This window comes from Dama dama, chromosome 21, assembly GCF_033118175.1.
Source record: "Dama dama isolate Ldn47 chromosome 21, ASM3311817v1, whole genome shotgun sequence".
NCBI lineage: Eukaryota > Metazoa > Chordata > Mammalia > Artiodactyla > Cervidae > Dama > Dama dama.
The window spans coordinates 56364756-56383327 of NC_083701.1; the positions used below are offsets into that span (position 1 = coordinate 56364756).

An 18572-nucleotide genomic window follows, 5' to 3' on the forward strand; every position below is an offset into this window, starting at 1 on the left:
TCCCTCATATTTACCATTTTTACTGCAACTCTGGGTAATTCTGCAGGGGATGGATTCTTAGTTGGTAGGTATTTTCCTCTGTTATTTAGTTTCCACTGTTTCTTTTGAGAAATCAACTGTCAATCTTATTCTTACAGTACTGACTACTTGTTCTAAATGCTTTTAAGATTTTTCATCTTTGGTGAGATTTGTTGATTCCACTTGGGGCTTTGGAGAAGGAAATGGCAACCCACTCCAGTATTCCTGCCTGAAGAATCCCATGGACAGAGAAGACTGGTAGGCTGTACAGTTACATATGACTGAAGCGACTTAGCACACATGCAGTTGGGGTTTCTAGTGATGCTTCAATCTGTGAATTTCATCATTCTCGGCATTTTCAGTCATTATTCTCTTAATTAACACTTCTGCCTTCATTCTCTTTCTTCTTTCCTTTGGGGACTCAAATATACACATACTAGAACTTCTAATTATATCTTGTATTAAACTTATTCCCACCTTTATTTTCCATCCCCCTCCCCTATTCTGGATATTTTCTTCTGATCTATTTTTCAATTAACTAAGTCTTTGTCCTGTGGTGGCCGATTTGCTATTAAATTCATCTGCAAAGGTCCTAATTAGGAAATTATTTTTAATTCTGGAATATCCATTTTTCTTTTTTATAGTTTGAATCTCTACAAAACTCTCAATCAGCTCAAAATTCTCAACACAGCTATTTTAAATCCAATAACTGCAAGATACAGGGTTCCTGTGGGTCTATTTCTATTCTCTCATTGTTTCTTATATCTTACCAGGTGCCTAATTTTATTTTGTGTGCTGTATATTAAATATGAAAAATTGTCTATAGACAGAATTTGACACACAGAAAGCTGAAATTTTCTAGAAAGGATTAATGCTTGCTTCTGCCAAACACTTGAGGACACTAGCAACACCAAATCTTATTAATGCAGTTACAGGAATGATGATTTAAAGCCAAGTTACCATCCTATGAGTTTTCCTCTATTCCTACACCATTTTGGGGGTCCTAAGTAAGAGTAGTTCATTCCTCTGCTGTGGTAGGTCTTGTACTGTGTCCCTGCTCCCTTATACCAACAGACTGCCAACAGCAACTCAATCTCTGAGCTGCTGTTTCTGGAATTAATACTTCCCCTGGGGAAAAAAGCAATCCCAAATTGGAGCTGCTCTTCCTTCAGGCTCTGTCCTCACTCAGATCCTAATCTAGTTCTATCAATCAGTTTTCTGATATCCCCAATAAAATTTGTTTTGCTTTGGCCCAGCTATTTATTTATTTACAATAGAAGTATAGGTGACTTATAATGTTGTGTTAGTTTCTCATATATAGCAAAGTGATTCAGTTATACATATATATACATATTCTTTTCCATTATGGTTTATTATAGAACCATAATTTGTCATAATTTGTCCCTCCCCACACCCCTTTCCCTTAGGTAACCATAAATTTTCTATGTCTGTGAATCTGTTTCTGTCTAGTTCAGTTGTATCATATTTTAGATTCCACATTTAAGTGATATCATATGGTATTTGGCTTTCTCTGACTTACTACACTTAGTATGATGATCTTTAGGTTCATCCATGTGGCTGCAAATGGCATTATTTAATTCTCTTTTATGACTGAGTAGTATTCCACTGTGTATATATACCACAACTTTATTCATTCATCTGTCAATGCACATTTCGGTAGCTTCCATGTCTTGGCTATTGTAAATAGTGCTGCAATGAACAACGAGGTGCACGTATCCTTTTGAACCATGTTTTTCTCTGGATATATTCTCAGGAGTGGGATTGCTGAATACTAAAGTAACTCTATTTTCAGTTTTCTAAGGAATCTCCATACTGTTTTCCATAATGGCTGTAACAATTTACATTTCCACCAACAGTGTAGGAGTTCCTTTTCTCCACAAACCCCCTGGGACTTATTAATTGCAGACTTTTTAAAGATTGGTCCAGTTTTTTCAATTGTTCTTACCAGGACAGTCTGAGTTATCTAGCTTGCTATTATTCCCAGACTGAGAAGTCCAAAGAGATTTTTAAGCAGAATTGACAAAGCAGTATCAGACCATTAAATTAAAAATAATTTTGGTAATAGAATGGGAAAGGCAAACTAGAATAAAGCAAGCCTGAAAAACCAACGATGAATCCTGTATGAAGTCTCATTTTAATATATTAAAAGACTCCTAATATAGCTGAAAATTGTAATTTTGGCTGTAGTTACTAATACAAATTTGATGATTTGAAAATATTTAGCTGGGAGTCAATATTTTCATACAATAATACAGATTTTAAACTTTCAAAATATCTTCTAAACTAAGAAAGATACACTGAGAATTGCTTTTCTAATTAACTGATTCCATCTATAAGTTAGTTAAGTTGCTCAGTCGTGTCCGACTCTTTGCAACCCCATGGATGGTAGCCCACCAGGCTCCTCCGTCCATGGGATTCTCCAGGCAAGAATACTGGAGAGGGTTGCCATTTCCTTCTCCGGGGGATCTTCCCAACCCAGGGATAGAATCCAGGTCTCCCACATTGCAGGTAGATGCTTTAACCTCTGAGCCACCAGGGAAGCCCTATAGTGCAGTAGTATGGGAAATTATGCCTATGTTTTCAACCTTTCACTTGCTACTCTTATCCACAGTCAAAACAAAAAAAATTTCTTTTTAAATCGCTCAGTTTTTCTTCAACTTTGTACCCATCCTGCTCTAGATACCAGCCTTTCTGTTTCTTTTCATAGTCGAACTTTTAGAAATAAGAGTCTACTCTCACTGTCTTTACTCCATCAAGAGATTTCACAATATACTGCAATGGTTTCTGTCTTCCCAGTTCCCTAAACCTGCAAAGGAGACCAAACTAATGGGAAAATCAGATGTGCTTTGTTTATTTTATTTTATTTGCTCTTTATGAAGCACCAAACTAAGTCCTTAATGCTCACCTTTCCTTTTATTTGGTAACATCTCAAGTCCCTTGGTCTCCAACACATTTGCTGTTCCTCTTTAATGCTCCTTTCCTCTACCTAGTCAAAGAGTTTTTGTGTGTGGCCCACTTCTTATGTGAAAAGTTTCATGATACAGAATGCTACTGTTGTTATTTAGTTGTGTCTGATTCTTTTTCGACCCCATGGACTGGAGCCCACCAGGCTCCTCTGTTCATGGGATTTCTCAGGCAAGAATACTGGAGCAGGTTGCCATTTCCTTCTCTAGGGATATTCCAGACCCAGGAATTGAACCCCCATCTCCTGCATTGTAGGTGGATTCTTCACTGCTGAGCCACTGGGGAACTTCCATATAGAATGCTAATAGAGCCTTGCTATTTAAAATTATGTTCTAAGGATCAGCAGCACTGGCATCACCTGGGAGCTTACTGTGAACACAGAATCTCAGATTTCATTCCAGAACTACTGATTCACACTGGCATGCACAATAAATTTGAGAAGCACTGTTAATAGAGCTTTTGAAAGGATAAAGCTTGCAGACTGAGTTACTGACAGAAGAAACAGGCTTCTTTACAACTTCCCACTCATGACAGTAACACTAGCATCTTCAAACGTCTGTCAAACTAATTGTTTAATAGTCATTGTGATAGATTACTACCGTTACTAAATATCCATCCTGTATCTCCCTGGGGAGGAAAAGAAAATACACTGTACCATCCCACTGATGTCAGACATGAATAGAAACCATAAGTCTTTTGGGCAGAAGTGTTAAGATCTAACATTATACTTCTTAGCTCTTTTTTCCTTCTATCTTAAGACCAGGACTGTTCCATATAGTGGCTACTCCCTAAAAGGCTATTACACATACACATACCTGTGCACACACATCTAGTCATTCCTGTTTCTGCTCCTCATTAAATTACAGTGCTTGGAAAAGAAAACTTCTCCAGGAACTCATACGCAAGGAGCAAATCACTGACTAGGGGAAAAAGAAAACAGCCTAGCTTGCTTAAGACACAAGAATGAGATTATACCAAGGGTATCAAAATAAAAACTCTAGGAATGATCAAAGGATCTAACAGGGAGTACTGAACAATTATGCAGTGGGAAAAATTGCAAATATAATGTAATAAATACCAGGAACTGGAGAGAAGAAATATGGGAGATGAAACGTTCAAATCACCTAAGAGTTAAACAAACCTCACCTAAAACTGACACAAGAATGTAATAATACCAACCTCTTAATATTTTTGCAAATTCTGCTTAACTTTAGACACACTATTTAGGAAATACTTTCTTAAGGCAAATAAATATTATCTTTTAGTCACTCTTTCCTTCTAATCATCCATTCATCATTTTATACGTAAATATACATAGAACTGGAGAAGCAACCCACTCCAGTATTCTTGCCTAGAGAATTTCATGGACAGAGGAGCCTGGTGGGCTACAGTCAGTCCATAGGGTCCCAAAGAGTCGGACATCACTGAGCAACTAACACACACACATACATAAAACAGATCTGAACAATAACATCTACCCTAAAATTAATATTATGACTAGATACTGGATTAGAGGTAGCTTTTAAACTTTAATTTTTGTTATGTATGACTTCATAGTTAGCACGCATCAGTTTTACCAAAGTTTAGAATCTAGCACCCACCTCTCAGTTAAGACAAACCATCAGATAACTGCATATCTGAATTAATTGTTTTGGCCCTATATGGAATTGTTTTTTTACAGTCTTGCATTTTGTTGTTATAACACTGAACTACATTAAGTAATGCTGTTAAAAAAAAAAAAAAACAACTTTTTGAAATTAGAACCTGTATTTACTATAAAGATGATGAGGATATTTTTTGCTATGTTAAGAGCTGCATGAGGGTTTTTTCTGTTTATTCTATCAGGAAAAGTCATGTTTCTTTTACCTAAGCAACAGGTTTATCTTTACCTTAGTGACACTGTGATTTATGGCTGATCACATTTCCCTTTTTTCTCTGATTGCTAGAAATCAAAGGCAAAATTTGGGCCTTTCTCTAATACATTAATCTGACCTTAAAATATGCCCTTTATGTATGAATATTCATTCATTCAACAAAATGTATTGAGTCTCAATGTAAGTTTGCTGGTGGCCATCTAGGGAGTTTTTATGCACAGAAGACTATTTGCAATTACTTTACTTTTTAATTAATGTTTTATTTATTGAAGTGCAAATATAAACATTGAGTTTTCCCTTAAGTCTTTAACTATGTCAGTGTATTATACTTACAAAACTAGTAAATTTTAACATACTTTCTAAGATGCTATCAATAGTTAATCAACTCAGAAAACAAACTAGATATCCTTAAATAATCCCATTTATAAACTAGAGTAATTAAATTCTCTCATCTATACTAAAAGGCACTTATAAATCTACTATATTTTATTGTAAACACTTTAATTGCCTCTATAACGAGAAAACCTTTCTAAACTCTTTTAACTCTAGTAAATACATTACAATGAAGTTTTAAATATAATGAAAAGTTCTCTTTGGTATTCATTTTCAATTAGATTCTTAGACTAATTTACATGCATTCTAATAGGCCTAATTCTCTGAAATATAACAAATATTTTAAAGACCAAATATATTATTCCTAAGCGTAATACAAAATACTAAGTATTTAACAAATTTCATCATTTCTATACTTATTTCTGACCTTAACATGAACAAATCTTAACGTACCCACTAAAAAAAGCAGTGATTCTCAAAGTGTGGTCCCCAAATTAGCAGCATCAGCATTACTTGAGTTGTTGGAAATGCAAACTATGGGGTCTGGCTCAGAAGTATTGAATCAGAAAATCTAGAGGAGGGGTCCAACATTTTCAACAAGCCTTTGGGTGATGCTGAGGCACACTGAAGTTTGAGACTTACTGCTTTATTGTAGCCTGAAATACTCAGAGGCAGTTCTGTCCCAAAACACAGGTAAGTCTTGAGTTCAGCCATCCTGTGAGATGAGCAGCAATTCTAAAATGGGCAAATCTACTTTACTCGTGAGAACCAGTGGAATAAGGGAATACTGTTATGACTTCAAACTTCATCAGAGTTACTATCAGAGCAGACTGAGGCTGTTTATCTAGAAGAGATTCTTTCCCCACTTCACACCTTAGGAAATGAGACTAAGACTGCAGACATCTAGGATTATCCTCTTCCATGAATGACCAGTACTCTTAATTAACAGTTACCCTAACAACTGGGCTTCCTTGGTGGCTCAGATGGTAAAGTGCCTGTCTGCAATGCAGGAGACCTGGGTTTGATCCCTGGGTTGGGAGGAATCCCTGGAGAAGGAAATAGCAGCTCACTCCAGCAGTCTTGCCTGGAAAATCCCATGGACAGAGGAGGCTGGTAGGCTACAGTCCACGGGGTACCAATGTGTCGGATACAACTGAGTGACTCCACTTTCTAACAAGTGGTACTACAAATCCTTTACAGGCATTTGGTCTTCCCTGGGTTCAAGCTAAACTATTATCTAACTCTTTCAGAAAATCTGCATCTCAATTTCCAACCTGAAATGTATCAAAATTTTCTTACATCTTCCTTGGAGTTTCTATTTTCAGCTCAGTCATTTAGTATTTTTCTGACTCTAAAGAAATTTCAATGACAATCCATCTTATCCTCTAACTACATTGTTTTAACTTTAACAACAAATGAGAGAATCTTGCATTCTGCTCAAGCTTTTTTCTTGTCTGACCTAACTCTTAGAAATAGAAAGATAACACTCAAATGGATTTTGTTTCTCTCATTTCTCTGCCTGGCCAAGTTTCTTAATCAGGAAAATGGGTTAATAATAGTACTTAGCATATTAGGATTAAGCAAAAATATTTGCTAGTAGCTGCTCCATATAAAGTGTTCTCAGCTGCTCTAATTGTCATTTGCCCAAAAGATATTGTTTTATTAATAAATGATAAAAGTAAATGAAAAGAAACTTTAAATATGAGTTCAGATGTACATATTAAAAGTATACTGTCACCAAGTGGGACAATAGAGTTGCCATAACAGGGAAGTTTATGATAAAAACTATATTACAATTAAGTTGGAACTCTAAATATTTATATTTAGAGCCCCACTGTTCACGGGGTTCTCAAGACAAGAATGTTAAAGTGGTTTGTCATTCCCTTCGCCAGCGCACCACATTTTGTCAGAATTCTTCACCATGACCTGTCCGTCTTGGGCGGCCTTACATAGCATGGCTCATGGTTTCATTTAGTTATACAAGGCTGTGATCCATGTGATCATTTGGGCTAGTTTTCTGTGACTGTGGTTTTCTTTCTGTCTGCCCTCTGATGAATGAAGATAAGAAGCTTGTGTGAGCTTCCTGATGGGAGGCACTGGCAGTGGGGAAAACGGGGTCTTCCTCTGGTGGGCAGGGCCATGCTCATTAAATATTTAACTTTCTGCTGACGAGTGGGGCTGTGCTCGCTCCCAGCAGTTTGGCCTGAGGCGACCCAATCTTGGAGTCTGCAAACCCTATGGCAGGCTACAGGCTCTAGGGCAGGGGTAATGGTGACCTCCTCCAAGAGGACTTGGGCAAGCACACCATGCCTCCCAGGACTGCTGCTGTCAGTGCCCCTGGCCCCAAGGCAGGCCACTGTCAGCCCACGCCTCAGCCAGGCTCCCAAACACTCACAGGCAAGTCTGGCTCAATCTCTTGTGGGGTCACTGCTTTTTTCTCCTGGGCTCTGGTGCACATAAGGTTTTGTTTGTGCCCTCCAAAAGTCTCTGTTTCCCCAGTCCTGTGAAAGTTCTGTAATCAAATTCCACAGACCTTCCAAACCAGATTCCCTGAATATTCATTGGAAGGATTGATGCTGAAGCTGAAGCTCCAATACTCTGGCCACCTAATACAAAGAGGTGACTCACTGGAAAAGATCCTGATGCTGGGAAAGACTGAGGGCAGAAGAAGGGGGTGACAGAGGATGAGATGGTTAGATAGCATCATCGACTCAATGGACATGAGTGTGAGCCAACTCCAGGAGATAGACAGTAAAGGACAGGGAAGCCTGGCGTGCTGCAGTCTGCAGGGTCACAGAGTTGGAGACGACTAAGCAACTGAACAACAACAGCTAAACACTAAAAAAAAATTTTGTTTTACTTACTTATAACTATGTGATCTAGTAAACTGACTATAGTGATGCCTCCAAACATGAGCTACGCTCAAGGCCTAAAAAATTTTTTTGAATCATAAAATAATTTACTCTTTGCTTATGTGTATGCTAAGTCACCTCAGTAGTGTTCGACTCTTTGCAATCCTATAGACTGCAGCTTGCCAGGCTCCTTTGTCCATGGGGATTCTCCAGGCAAGAATACTGGAGTGGGTTGCCATGCCCTCCTCCAGGAGATCTTCCCAATGCAGGGATCGAACCCATGCTTCCTGCAGCTCCTGTACTGTAGGCAGATTCTTTACCACTAAGCCAACAGGAAAGTCCAATTTACTCTTTTAGCAGGAACAAAAATGGCGTCATACGGTGTTTTCTTTGTAACTGTTATTAACTACAGCAATGGTTCGATAAGCTCCTTAATGTGTCTAAGTCCCAATTATGGTTTTCCATAGAGGAGACTATAATGCTGGAGTCAGCAAACACTATAAACTGTAAGACCAAAAGCAGACACCTTGGAGAGGAGAAAGACATTAGTAACAGTAACAGTCAGGTAAGTGGTCTGTTCACGCAAAGAGTAAAATCAGAAACAGATGACCAAAGTTCTATTAGGCCCATCCTTCCATGGTAAAACTATTTTACCATCATCATTACTGAACAAGACATGGTGACGGATAAGGTCACTAACAAATGGAGTCCTGGAATACAGCCAATCTACAAGTGCGGAAGTGTCTGCACAAGATATACTTCTACAACACACAGGATACTTCAAAGAACTGAAGGAAGAGTAACGAACAACAGAGAACTTAAGCAGCTGCTATAAAAATCTAAAATAAGGGTAGTCACAAGCAAAAAGAGTAGAGGAAATCCTTAAAACAGACTAACAGATACTCATTCCAAAGGACACAAATGCAAGGAAAATCCTACAGCCAAAGCCAAAAAAATAGAGCTCTCGTTTTAAGCAAAGGTTGAACTAAAAATTAATGAAGAACCATTTACTTTTTACCTGCATACATACATGTTGCCTCTCAAAAAAATTAATTTAGAAAGCTGTACTTATTCAAGAACCGGAGGGGGCGATCAAATTATTGCTGGAACACTCATTTCTTGAACTATCTTCAGAACTCTGTAGGCATAACTGTATAGACTTACAATGTTTTTAACCCCAAATGCTACTTTGTAGCTTTACTTCCCAATATGTTCACTAATCCTGCTCCAAATGAAAAAAAGAGCACTGGAGTTGATAACCTTTTAGCCCATCTAAGCAACCTCATTTACAAATAAGAAAATATAGGCCCAAAGAGCAAGTAATTTTCACAAACTCTTTCAGCAAGTTAATGGTAGGAAGTACCTACCCACCTGACTGTGGTCAGAACTGTGACATCACAGTCTCTCTAACTTGTATCAGAGACTAGGGGGCACCATGAATATTAAAGACTGGGCCATGAGTACACACGCCAGCTTCACCAAAAGAGGACTTTGTATAATACTCTGAAGCTGCAACTCTGAAAGAGAGTCTGATACATTAATAGCAGTGTGCTCAATAAATGTCTCTGAATCAATGAATCAGATGTATATGTTTTGGGCTTATTTATAAAAATATTCACCATATCCTTTCCTGGTTAAGTTACCCCACATATTCTTCATCTGCCTAGAGGCTGGTCACATTTCAATTGTTTTCAATAAGTCAACTCAGGTCTTACACACACAAACAAATCTTTTATTCAAACACTTTAAAGTTCCAGGCCTCATCCCCGGTCCACCTTTAAGAGGATTCTGCACCTGGTTAATGTTCTTCAAAGCAGAAACCAAGTATATACCCTTTCATTTTTCTCATTTCATAAACAGGAGTTGTGAAGAAAAGATTTTATGTAAAGTGAAGAAAAGTTAACAAAAGGGATCATGCTAAAAATTACATTTTAATATTTAAGTTTCTTCAAAGCTTAAACTACACTTACAGAGATCAACAGATATCCTCATTGGTTCACTGCTTTAAAATAAATCGTAGGATGTGGGGTTGTGGATAAATTTTATATTCTCTGTACTTTTCTCTATTTCCTAAACACTCTAACGCTCATATAACTTACTCTTTTAATACCAAAATGCGTATCAGAGCAGATAACAAGAATAAAATATGACCACGAGAGGTCTAACGAAGCCAACGACATTGAAGAAGTTACCATATGCATGAAGCCAATACCGCTTCAGCAAGGGCTTTAAAAAATTTCGTAAGATATCAGTACCATGTCATTACGATTTCTTTTTTTTTTTTCTTTTAAGAATAGTACAACTCCACTATGACGAAAGAAAACACGACAGGCGGTAGAGATGACAACTGAGAAATTTGTTACGTTCTGCTCCCTCAAGACAACCCACAGCCTTTCAAAATACACGATACAAAAATCCACTGGGTTCCTGTGTACGTTACGCATTTTCTTTTTCAAAGTCGTATCAAGTAAGCGTTGATGTGAATTCTCACACATGTCACATAAAAACAATGACCCAGCCCAAACCCAAGCCAGACAAGGCGTTCTTAACGATCCCCTGGGAGGAAAAACACGTCATAACTGATTCAATATTCACCTCCCAGTGGGAGGGAAAAACTTCAGAGCTCCTACCCTTGAAACAGTTGGCGCGGTAAAGAAAGTCGGGTCCCGGTGCAGAAAAGCAGGAAGAGCAGGGCAGGAAGAGACGCGACGCAGCCCCGAAGAGGTCTTCCGCCCCCAGCGCAGAGCGAGCGCTCGGCCTCCTCGCCCCCCGCCCCGGCCCCGGCACACCTGCCAACGCTGGCCCGGCCCGCGCCCCCTCGCGCGGCGCCCACCCCGCCGCCGTCCCCCGCTACCCCCCTGTCCTCAGCCTGGGTCGGCCGCGCGGGACGCGAAGGAAGGCTGGGCTCACCGGGTCCCTCCGGGCTGGACGGCGCCGGGGGCCGGTGGGGCGGGGACCCGCACCCGGGGTCCCCCTGGGCGGGCTCCCTCAGGTAATCCTCGAAGCGCACCTGACGGGCTTCGCCGCCACCCCCGAAGCCCCACAGGCGGTTGGCTGTGCCCCGCAGAAGGCGCCCGCTCTTCCCCGTGAACGTAGTGAGGTAGTCCATCCTGCCACGGAGGGCAGGAGCCCTGGAGGAGGCCGACGGTTTCTGCCGCGACGGCAGCCGCTCGGTGCGCGCCCGCCCGCGCGTCCGACCCGACAGCGGGGGCGGCGGCGGCTCCTCACGCCTCCGGGGAGGCGGGGATGGGGGAGGGGACGGCCGCCGCTCGGCCCGGGGCGACCATCAGGGAACCCTGCGGCGGGGGAGTAGGAGCGGAACGAAAGTTTTGAAAAGTTTTTGCCGTTGTTTCCCAACGCCGATTCGGGGCCAAACTTAGCTTGGAAAGTAGACACATACTTCCTGGAACAGAGGCCGCGGCGAAAAGCGGCGGCCTTTTAGAAAGCCCATCGGGGCCTGTCCGCTCCCCCCGCCGGGCCTGGCCCCAATGGAGCCGGCCCGCCCCGCCCTGCCCTGCCCCGCCCCTCCCCGGCCCGACCCGACCGGACTTTCAGGCCGCTGGGGGGGAGCTGGGGCGGGCGTTTCCCGACCCGAGGGCCGAAGGGACGTCGGGGTGGCCCTGCGAAGGCTTTGCTGGTTTTTGCGCAAAGCTTGGGGCCTCGGAGGGCAGCGTCCAAAAGTTTCTGTCCGTCAAGAAGTTTCAGTGAGTTCATGTGTGTTAGGGGGAGGGGCACGAATCCACAGGAAACTTTGCAGTTTGAAATTTGGGGGAGGGAGGCCGAGTGGTTGAGAGGAAGGAGAGGTTAGTTTTAAGGTCGTAGTTAACACAAAACAGCCCAGATTAAGATCTTCCTAAGGAAGCATTATTGAGACCATCTTTGTAAAATAAAGCATCAATCGTCACGCTCGATGTTCACTATGGCATTAGGAACTGATGTTAAAGAGTTTGACATTCCATGACTGGTCCTGTAAGACAAGGTAATTAGGGCTTTAATGTGCATCTTTATCCTTTAAGGAAAGAAACAGCAGTGACATTTGACGGGCATTTAATACCCAATTTTGTCTCCTGTGAGAGCTGGTTATTCTCTTCCTTTTACGTCTGTTTGAAGGATCTTTAACGAAGTGGGCTTCCCAGGTGGCGCTAGTGGTAAAGAACCCGCCTGCCAGTGCAGGAGACAAAAGAGAAGTAGGTTTGATCCCCTGAAAGAGGGCAGGGCAACTCACTCCAGTATTCTTGCCTGGAAAATCGCATGGACAGAGGAGTCTGGTGGGCTACACATAGTCCATAGGGTTGCAAAGAGTCGGACACGACTGAAGCCACTTGGGAGACATGGCTCTTATTTTTTCCCATTCATTAAATAAAGCTTTCTTGGAATTACCAATTTATTAATGTATTTGAAGAAAGGGTTTGAATTAGAAAGTTGGAGAGCTAATCATACCAAACAATGGAGTCCAGAAAACATCTTTCAGGAACTTAGGCGTTTTGCCAAAACCATTGAAGATTATCCTCCCAGCCGCACACCCCTGCCCCCTTTTCAATTATTTGACTGGTCTTTTTCTTACCGTCACCCTTTTCAGCCTAATAGGTTGAACAGACTGCACTGTTCTAACATCAGCATCACTTTTATGCTTGGTTAAATGGACAGAATGTCTGGGATATACCGCAGGGTGTAATTCAGTGTTTCTGAGTAAGGACCCAGGCATGTGAATATCCAGCAACCATCCATGTGTTCAGATGTGGTGCTTGGGAAAGCACTGCTCTGGACTTCCTTCTCTGTACCTCCTAGGAACGCATCTGGTAGAGCAGTAAGTGGCTCCCAGTTTTTCTGAGATTTCCATTTGATAAGGAAGCACGAAGCTTAGCACCACTTCCAAGATCTTAGGCTGAGTAAGCTTTAAAACTTGAATTTCAGTGACTTAAGTCTAATCCTGATTAACTAAACTGAAATAATTTTATTTTTCTAAAATACATATTACATCTTCCCATTTGCCATTTATTTTGTGCTAATCATATGCAAATCAGTGATTGAGTTTTTTATACCTGATTAAATCTGCACTTTTATCTCTAACCTTAGCAAGAACCTGTACTCTATCAGTTCAAACACTGGTTTACAAGGAGTTAACTTGTTTTGTTTTTTCCTGCTTCGGTTTCATAGAAACCTAGAGCTCCAGATAAAAACTTTGATGATTAAGTGCTTTACAAGTTTTTATTTAAACTCAGCCAAGCCCTAATGTCTCTAAAATCCATCTATTCATTTCATCAGCTTTCCTTTTTAATTCTTCACATTTGTTATCTGAGCTGTCACTATTCTCCTGAAGTTACCAAATTCATTACTCAAACATGTTACTTGGTCTTCTATATGACTCAAAATAATAGGCCATGAAATATAAACACTCTCACTTTTCTTCCCCTTTTCTTTGTAATCTACAGCAAGCTCATCTCCATACATTGCCTCAGAAGGAAGGAAGTCCTCGCTCTTGTCCATGCCTTTCCTTCTCTAAATTAATTCCTGACCTTAGTCTGTTATTGTCTATGACTTGCCAGCCTTATTATTCCTTTGTGCTTTTCTATTTTTTCTCTCTCCACTCTGGTTCCTTCCTCCTTATCCTACCTGTATCATCCACAAATATTCCTCTCATGCTTTTAAAAAAAAAACACCAAAAAATGGCCTTCCTTATATATCATGCCTGACTCTTCCAGCAACCCTTTGCCTTATTTTTAAAATAACTTTACTGGCATATGATTTTACAAACCATATAATTCATCTGTTAAAAGTGTACACTTCACTGGTTGTTAGTGTACTTAGACAGTTGTTAAACCATCCCAAATCTAATTTTTGAATATTTCTATCATGGACACAACTTAGTGATTGAACAACAACAAAAATCACCTCCCAAAGAAACTTCTTATCCTTTTTAGTACTCTCCATTCTCACCACAGGCATAGACAACAACTAATCTACTTTCTGTCTCAGTGGATTTGCCTTTTATAAACATTTCACATGAACTGAATCATACAATATGTGGTCTTTGGTGTTTGACTTCTTTCAATTAGCCTAATGTTTCTGAGGCTTATTCATGTTGTAACATGTATTAGTAAGTCATTTCTTTTTATTGCCAAATAATATAGGAATAGATATTTATCCATTTATAAGTTGATGGACATTTGGATTATTCCCACTTTTTAGCTTTTATGAGTAATGTTGCTGTGAACATCTATGTATAAATTTTTTTGTGGACATATATTCTCATTTCTCTCTATACCTGAGGTTGAATTGCTGGATTTTTTTTTTTTAATAACGTCTAAGTTTAAGGTATACAATGTGATAATTTGATAGGAGTATATATAGTAAATATTGCAAAATGATTACCACAGTAGGGTTAATTAATATTTCCATAAACTCATATAATTACCTTCTTGGTATAGTTGCTAGGAGAACATTTAAGAGTTACTCTCTTGGCAACTCTCTTCAACTATATAATACAATTTTGTTAACTGCAGTCACCATGTTATATGTTAGATCCCTCACAAGTTATTTAACTTAAAATTGGAAATGTAGGGGCTTCCCTGGTGGCTCAGTGGTAAAGAAATCTGCCTGCCAATGCAGGAGACAACTGGTTCAATTCCTGGTCTGGGAAGATCCCACAGGCCTCAGAGCAACTAAGCCCCTGCACCACAATTATTTAGCCTGTGCTCTGGAGCCCGGGAGTGCACCTACTGAGCCCACGTGCTAGAACTACCGAAGCCCGAGTGCCCGAGAGCCTGTGCTCCGCAACAAGAGAAGCCACCACAATGAGAAGCCCACGCACTGCAACTAGAAAGTAGCCCCTGCTCGCTGCAACTAGAGAAATCCCACGCAGTAATAAAGACCCAGAACAGCCAAAAAATCAATAAATAAATAAGATTTAAAGAAAAAAAATTGGAAATGTATGCCATTTGAGCAACATCTCACCATTTCCCCCATCCTCCAGACCCTGACAACCACTATTCTACTCTGCTTCTGTGAGTACAATTTTTTAGGTTCCACATGTGAGATCATATAGTACACAACCTGTCTTTGTCTGACATTTTAGCCAGCATACTGACCTTAAGGTCCATCCATGTTATTACAAATGGTATTTCATTTTCATGGCTGAATAATATTTCTTGGTATATCTAAACCTCATCATCTTTATCCATTCGTCCAATGATGGATATTTAGGTTGTACCCAGGTCTTAGCTATTGTGAATAAAGCTGCAGTGAACATGAGGGTGCAGATATCTCTTTGAGACAATGATTTCATTTCCTACGGATCTATACCCAGTAGTGGGATTGATGGATCCTATGGTAGGTCTATTTCTAATTTTGTGTGGAACCTCCATACTGTTTTCCATAGTGGCTGTACCAGTGTATACAAACCAACAGTGCATGAGGGTTCCCTTTTCATCACATCCTTGCTAACACTAATCTCCTACCTTTTTGATAACAGCCATTCTAATAGGTGTGAAGTGATCTTATTGTGGTTTTGATTTGCATTTCCCTGATGACTAGTGATGTAGAGGATGTTTTCACCTAACTGTTGACCATTTGTATGTCTTCTTTGGAAAAGTGTCTATTCAGATCATCTGCCCAGTTTTTAATTCAACTGTTGGTTTTTTGCTATTGAGTTTTACGAGTTCCATATATATTTTGTATATTAACCCCTTTCAGATAAGTGGTTTGCAAATAATCTTCTCCCATTTCTTAGGTTTGATTTTTATTTTGTTGATAATTTCTTTTCTGTGATGCAGTCCCTCTAGGTTATTTTCATTTTTGTTGCCTGTACTTTTGGTGTCATATCCAAAAATTCACTGCCAAGATCAGTGTCAAGAAACATTTTCCCTCTGTTTTCTTTTAGGAGTTTTATGGTCTTTTAGGTCTCACATTTGAATTTTTAATTTGCTTCAAGTTAATTTTTGTATATTTTGTACGATAAACATAGAATTTCATTCTTTTGCATGTGACTACCCAGTTTCCCCAGCAACATTTATTTTTGGCTCCACTGTCAAATATTAGTTGATGGTATATGCATGGTTTATTTTTATTTCTGGGTTCTTGATTCTGTTTCACTGGTATATGGATATACCATATGTGTCTGTTTCTATGCCAGTATTCCAATGTTATTTTTTTTTTAATTACAGGATAACTGATTTACAATGTTATGTTGGTTTCTGCTGCACAACATGAATCAGCTCTGTGTGCTTGCTCAGTCACTCAGTCCTATCCAACTCTTTGTGACCCCCTGGACTACAGCCCACCAGGTTCCTCTTTCCATGGAATTGTCCAGGCAAGAATACTGGAGTGGGTTGCCATTTCCTACTCCAGGGGATCTTCCTGACTCAGGGATTGAACCCGTGTTTCCTGCGTCTCCTGTATCAGCAGGTGTATTCTTTACCACTGAGCCACCTTGGAAGCTATAAGTATACATATATCCCCTCCCTCTTAAATCTTCCTGCCACCCTGCGCCCCCCCATCCTAGCCCTCTAGGCCATCATAGAGCAGTGAGCTGAGCTCCCTGTGCGATACCGCTGCTTCCCACTGGCTATTTATTTCACACATGGTAGTGTATGTGTATCAATGCTACCCTCTCAATTCGTCCCACCCTCTCCTTCCTCCACTAGGTCCACAAGTCTGTTCTCTACGTCTGCATCTCTGTTCCTGCCCTGCATAGGTTAATCAGTATCCACTGTTTTGATTACTATGACTTTGTAATAAATTTGAAATCAGGAAGTGTGATGTGCATCAGTTTTGTTCCTCTTTCTCAGGTGCTTTGGTGGTTTGGGGTCTTCTGCAGCTCCATATGAATTTTAGCATTGCCTGTCCTATTTCTATGAAAAATTCCATTGGAATTTTGATAGGGATTGCACTGAATATATAGAACACTTTGGGTAGTATGGACATTTTTAACAATATTACAATCCATGAACATAGGCTACCTTTCCATTTATTTGTGTCTTATTCAACTTCTTTCATTAGTGTCTTGTAGTTTTCAAAGTAAGAGATCTTTCACCACCTTGGCTAAATTTATTCCTAAGTATTTTTATTGTTTCTGATGCTATTGTGAATGGGATGATGTTCTTTCTTTTTCTAATGGTTCATTTTTAGTATATATGAATACAACTGATTTTCTCTGTCCATTCGTATCCTACAACTTTATGAAATGTTTGTTCTAGCAGTACTTTTATTGGAGTCGTTTTAAGATTTTCTGTATACAATATCATATCATATGTAACTTTACTTCTTCCTTTCCAATTTGGCTGCTTTTTATTTCTCTGTCTTGCCTCAGTGCTCTGGCTGAAACTGCCAGTACTATGTGGTTGAATAAGAGTGGTGACAGTGGGCATCCTTGTTTTCGTCCTGATGTTAGAGGAAAAGCTTTCAACCTTTCATCGCTGAGTGTGATTTTAGCTGTGTCTTATCATATATATACCCCTTATTTTAAGGTATGTTCCTTCTATACACAATTTATTGGGAGTTTTTGTCACAGAAGGATATTGAGTTTTGTCAAATGCTTTTTCTGCATCTATTGAGATGATCGTATGAGTTTTATTCTTCACTGTACTGATGTAGTGTATAAGATTTATTGAGTTGCATATTTTGAACCATTCTTCCATTCTAGGAATAAGTCCCACTTGATCGTGGTGTATGATTCTTTTAATGTGCTGCTGAATTCTGTTTACTAGTATTTTGTTAAAAAATTTTACATCTATATTCATCAGCAATATTGTCCTGTAGTTTTCTTTTCTTGTAGAGTCCTTATCTGGCTTTGGTATTAGGGTAATGCTGGCCTCATAAAGTGAATTTAAGAGAATTCCATCCTCTTCAATTTTTTTGGAAGAGTTTGAGAAGGACTGATGTTAATGTTTCTTTAAATGTTTGGTAGAATTCACCAGTGAAATCATCTGGTCCTGGACCTTTCTTTTTGGGGATGTTTTTTATTATGGGTCCAAACCTCTTATATTATTTCTCTCTTAAGATTTTCTATTACATTATGATTAAGTTTTAGGTTAAAGTTTTTCTAGACATTTACCTGTTTTTCCTAAGTTATCTGATTTGTTGGTATGTAAAATTTTTCATAGTAGTCTCTTACAAACTTTTATATTTGTATGTTATTAGTTGTTTTACTTTAGACTATATTAGAAATAATTTCCCTATCTCTGCTTTGTATTTTTTTAAAGGTATTAGAAAAATGCAAAAAAGAAGCAGACTATGGCCATCTACCCTACTCCCTACCCTGGGCCTTCAATGGGTGCTGAGCAGGCTCTTCAACCAACACAGGCACAAAAAGCATTTAATGAATGAAGTCAACAAAGACTGGTTAGAAGCCACTCTGTGCCTACTCTACTGGTTTTCTGGGAGTTAAGGAAGGAAAGGGTGAAGAGAAGATTCTTAAGACACACAAAAAAATGTACAACAGCTTTGTTAAGACTCTCAGATTGAGCTGGTCCTACCACACATTGCATGATACATAAATGCATGCATTTATATT

General features: G+C 39.6%; 1 protein-coding gene across 6 annotated transcripts in view; it reads right to left on the bottom strand.

Annotated features, from left to right (window-relative positions):
* Positions 1 to 18572, bottom strand: part of OXR1 (oxidation resistance 1) — a 394634-nt gene that overhangs the window by 74736 nt on the left and 301326 nt on the right. For 2 of the 6 annotated variants that reach the window (XM_061123607.1, XM_061123605.1), the window contains exon 1: positions 10973 to 11280. The exons of 3 other annotated variants lie outside the window; for them this stretch is intronic. In XM_061123607.1, coding sequence (XP_060979590.1) covers positions 10973 to 11171 — 199 coding nt within the window. In that variant the 5' untranslated portion in view covers positions 11172 to 11280. Of the gene's footprint in view, positions 1 to 10972; positions 11281 to 18572 lie in introns of those variants that run through there. One more of the 6 variants, XM_061123609.1, reaches the window with a different exon arrangement.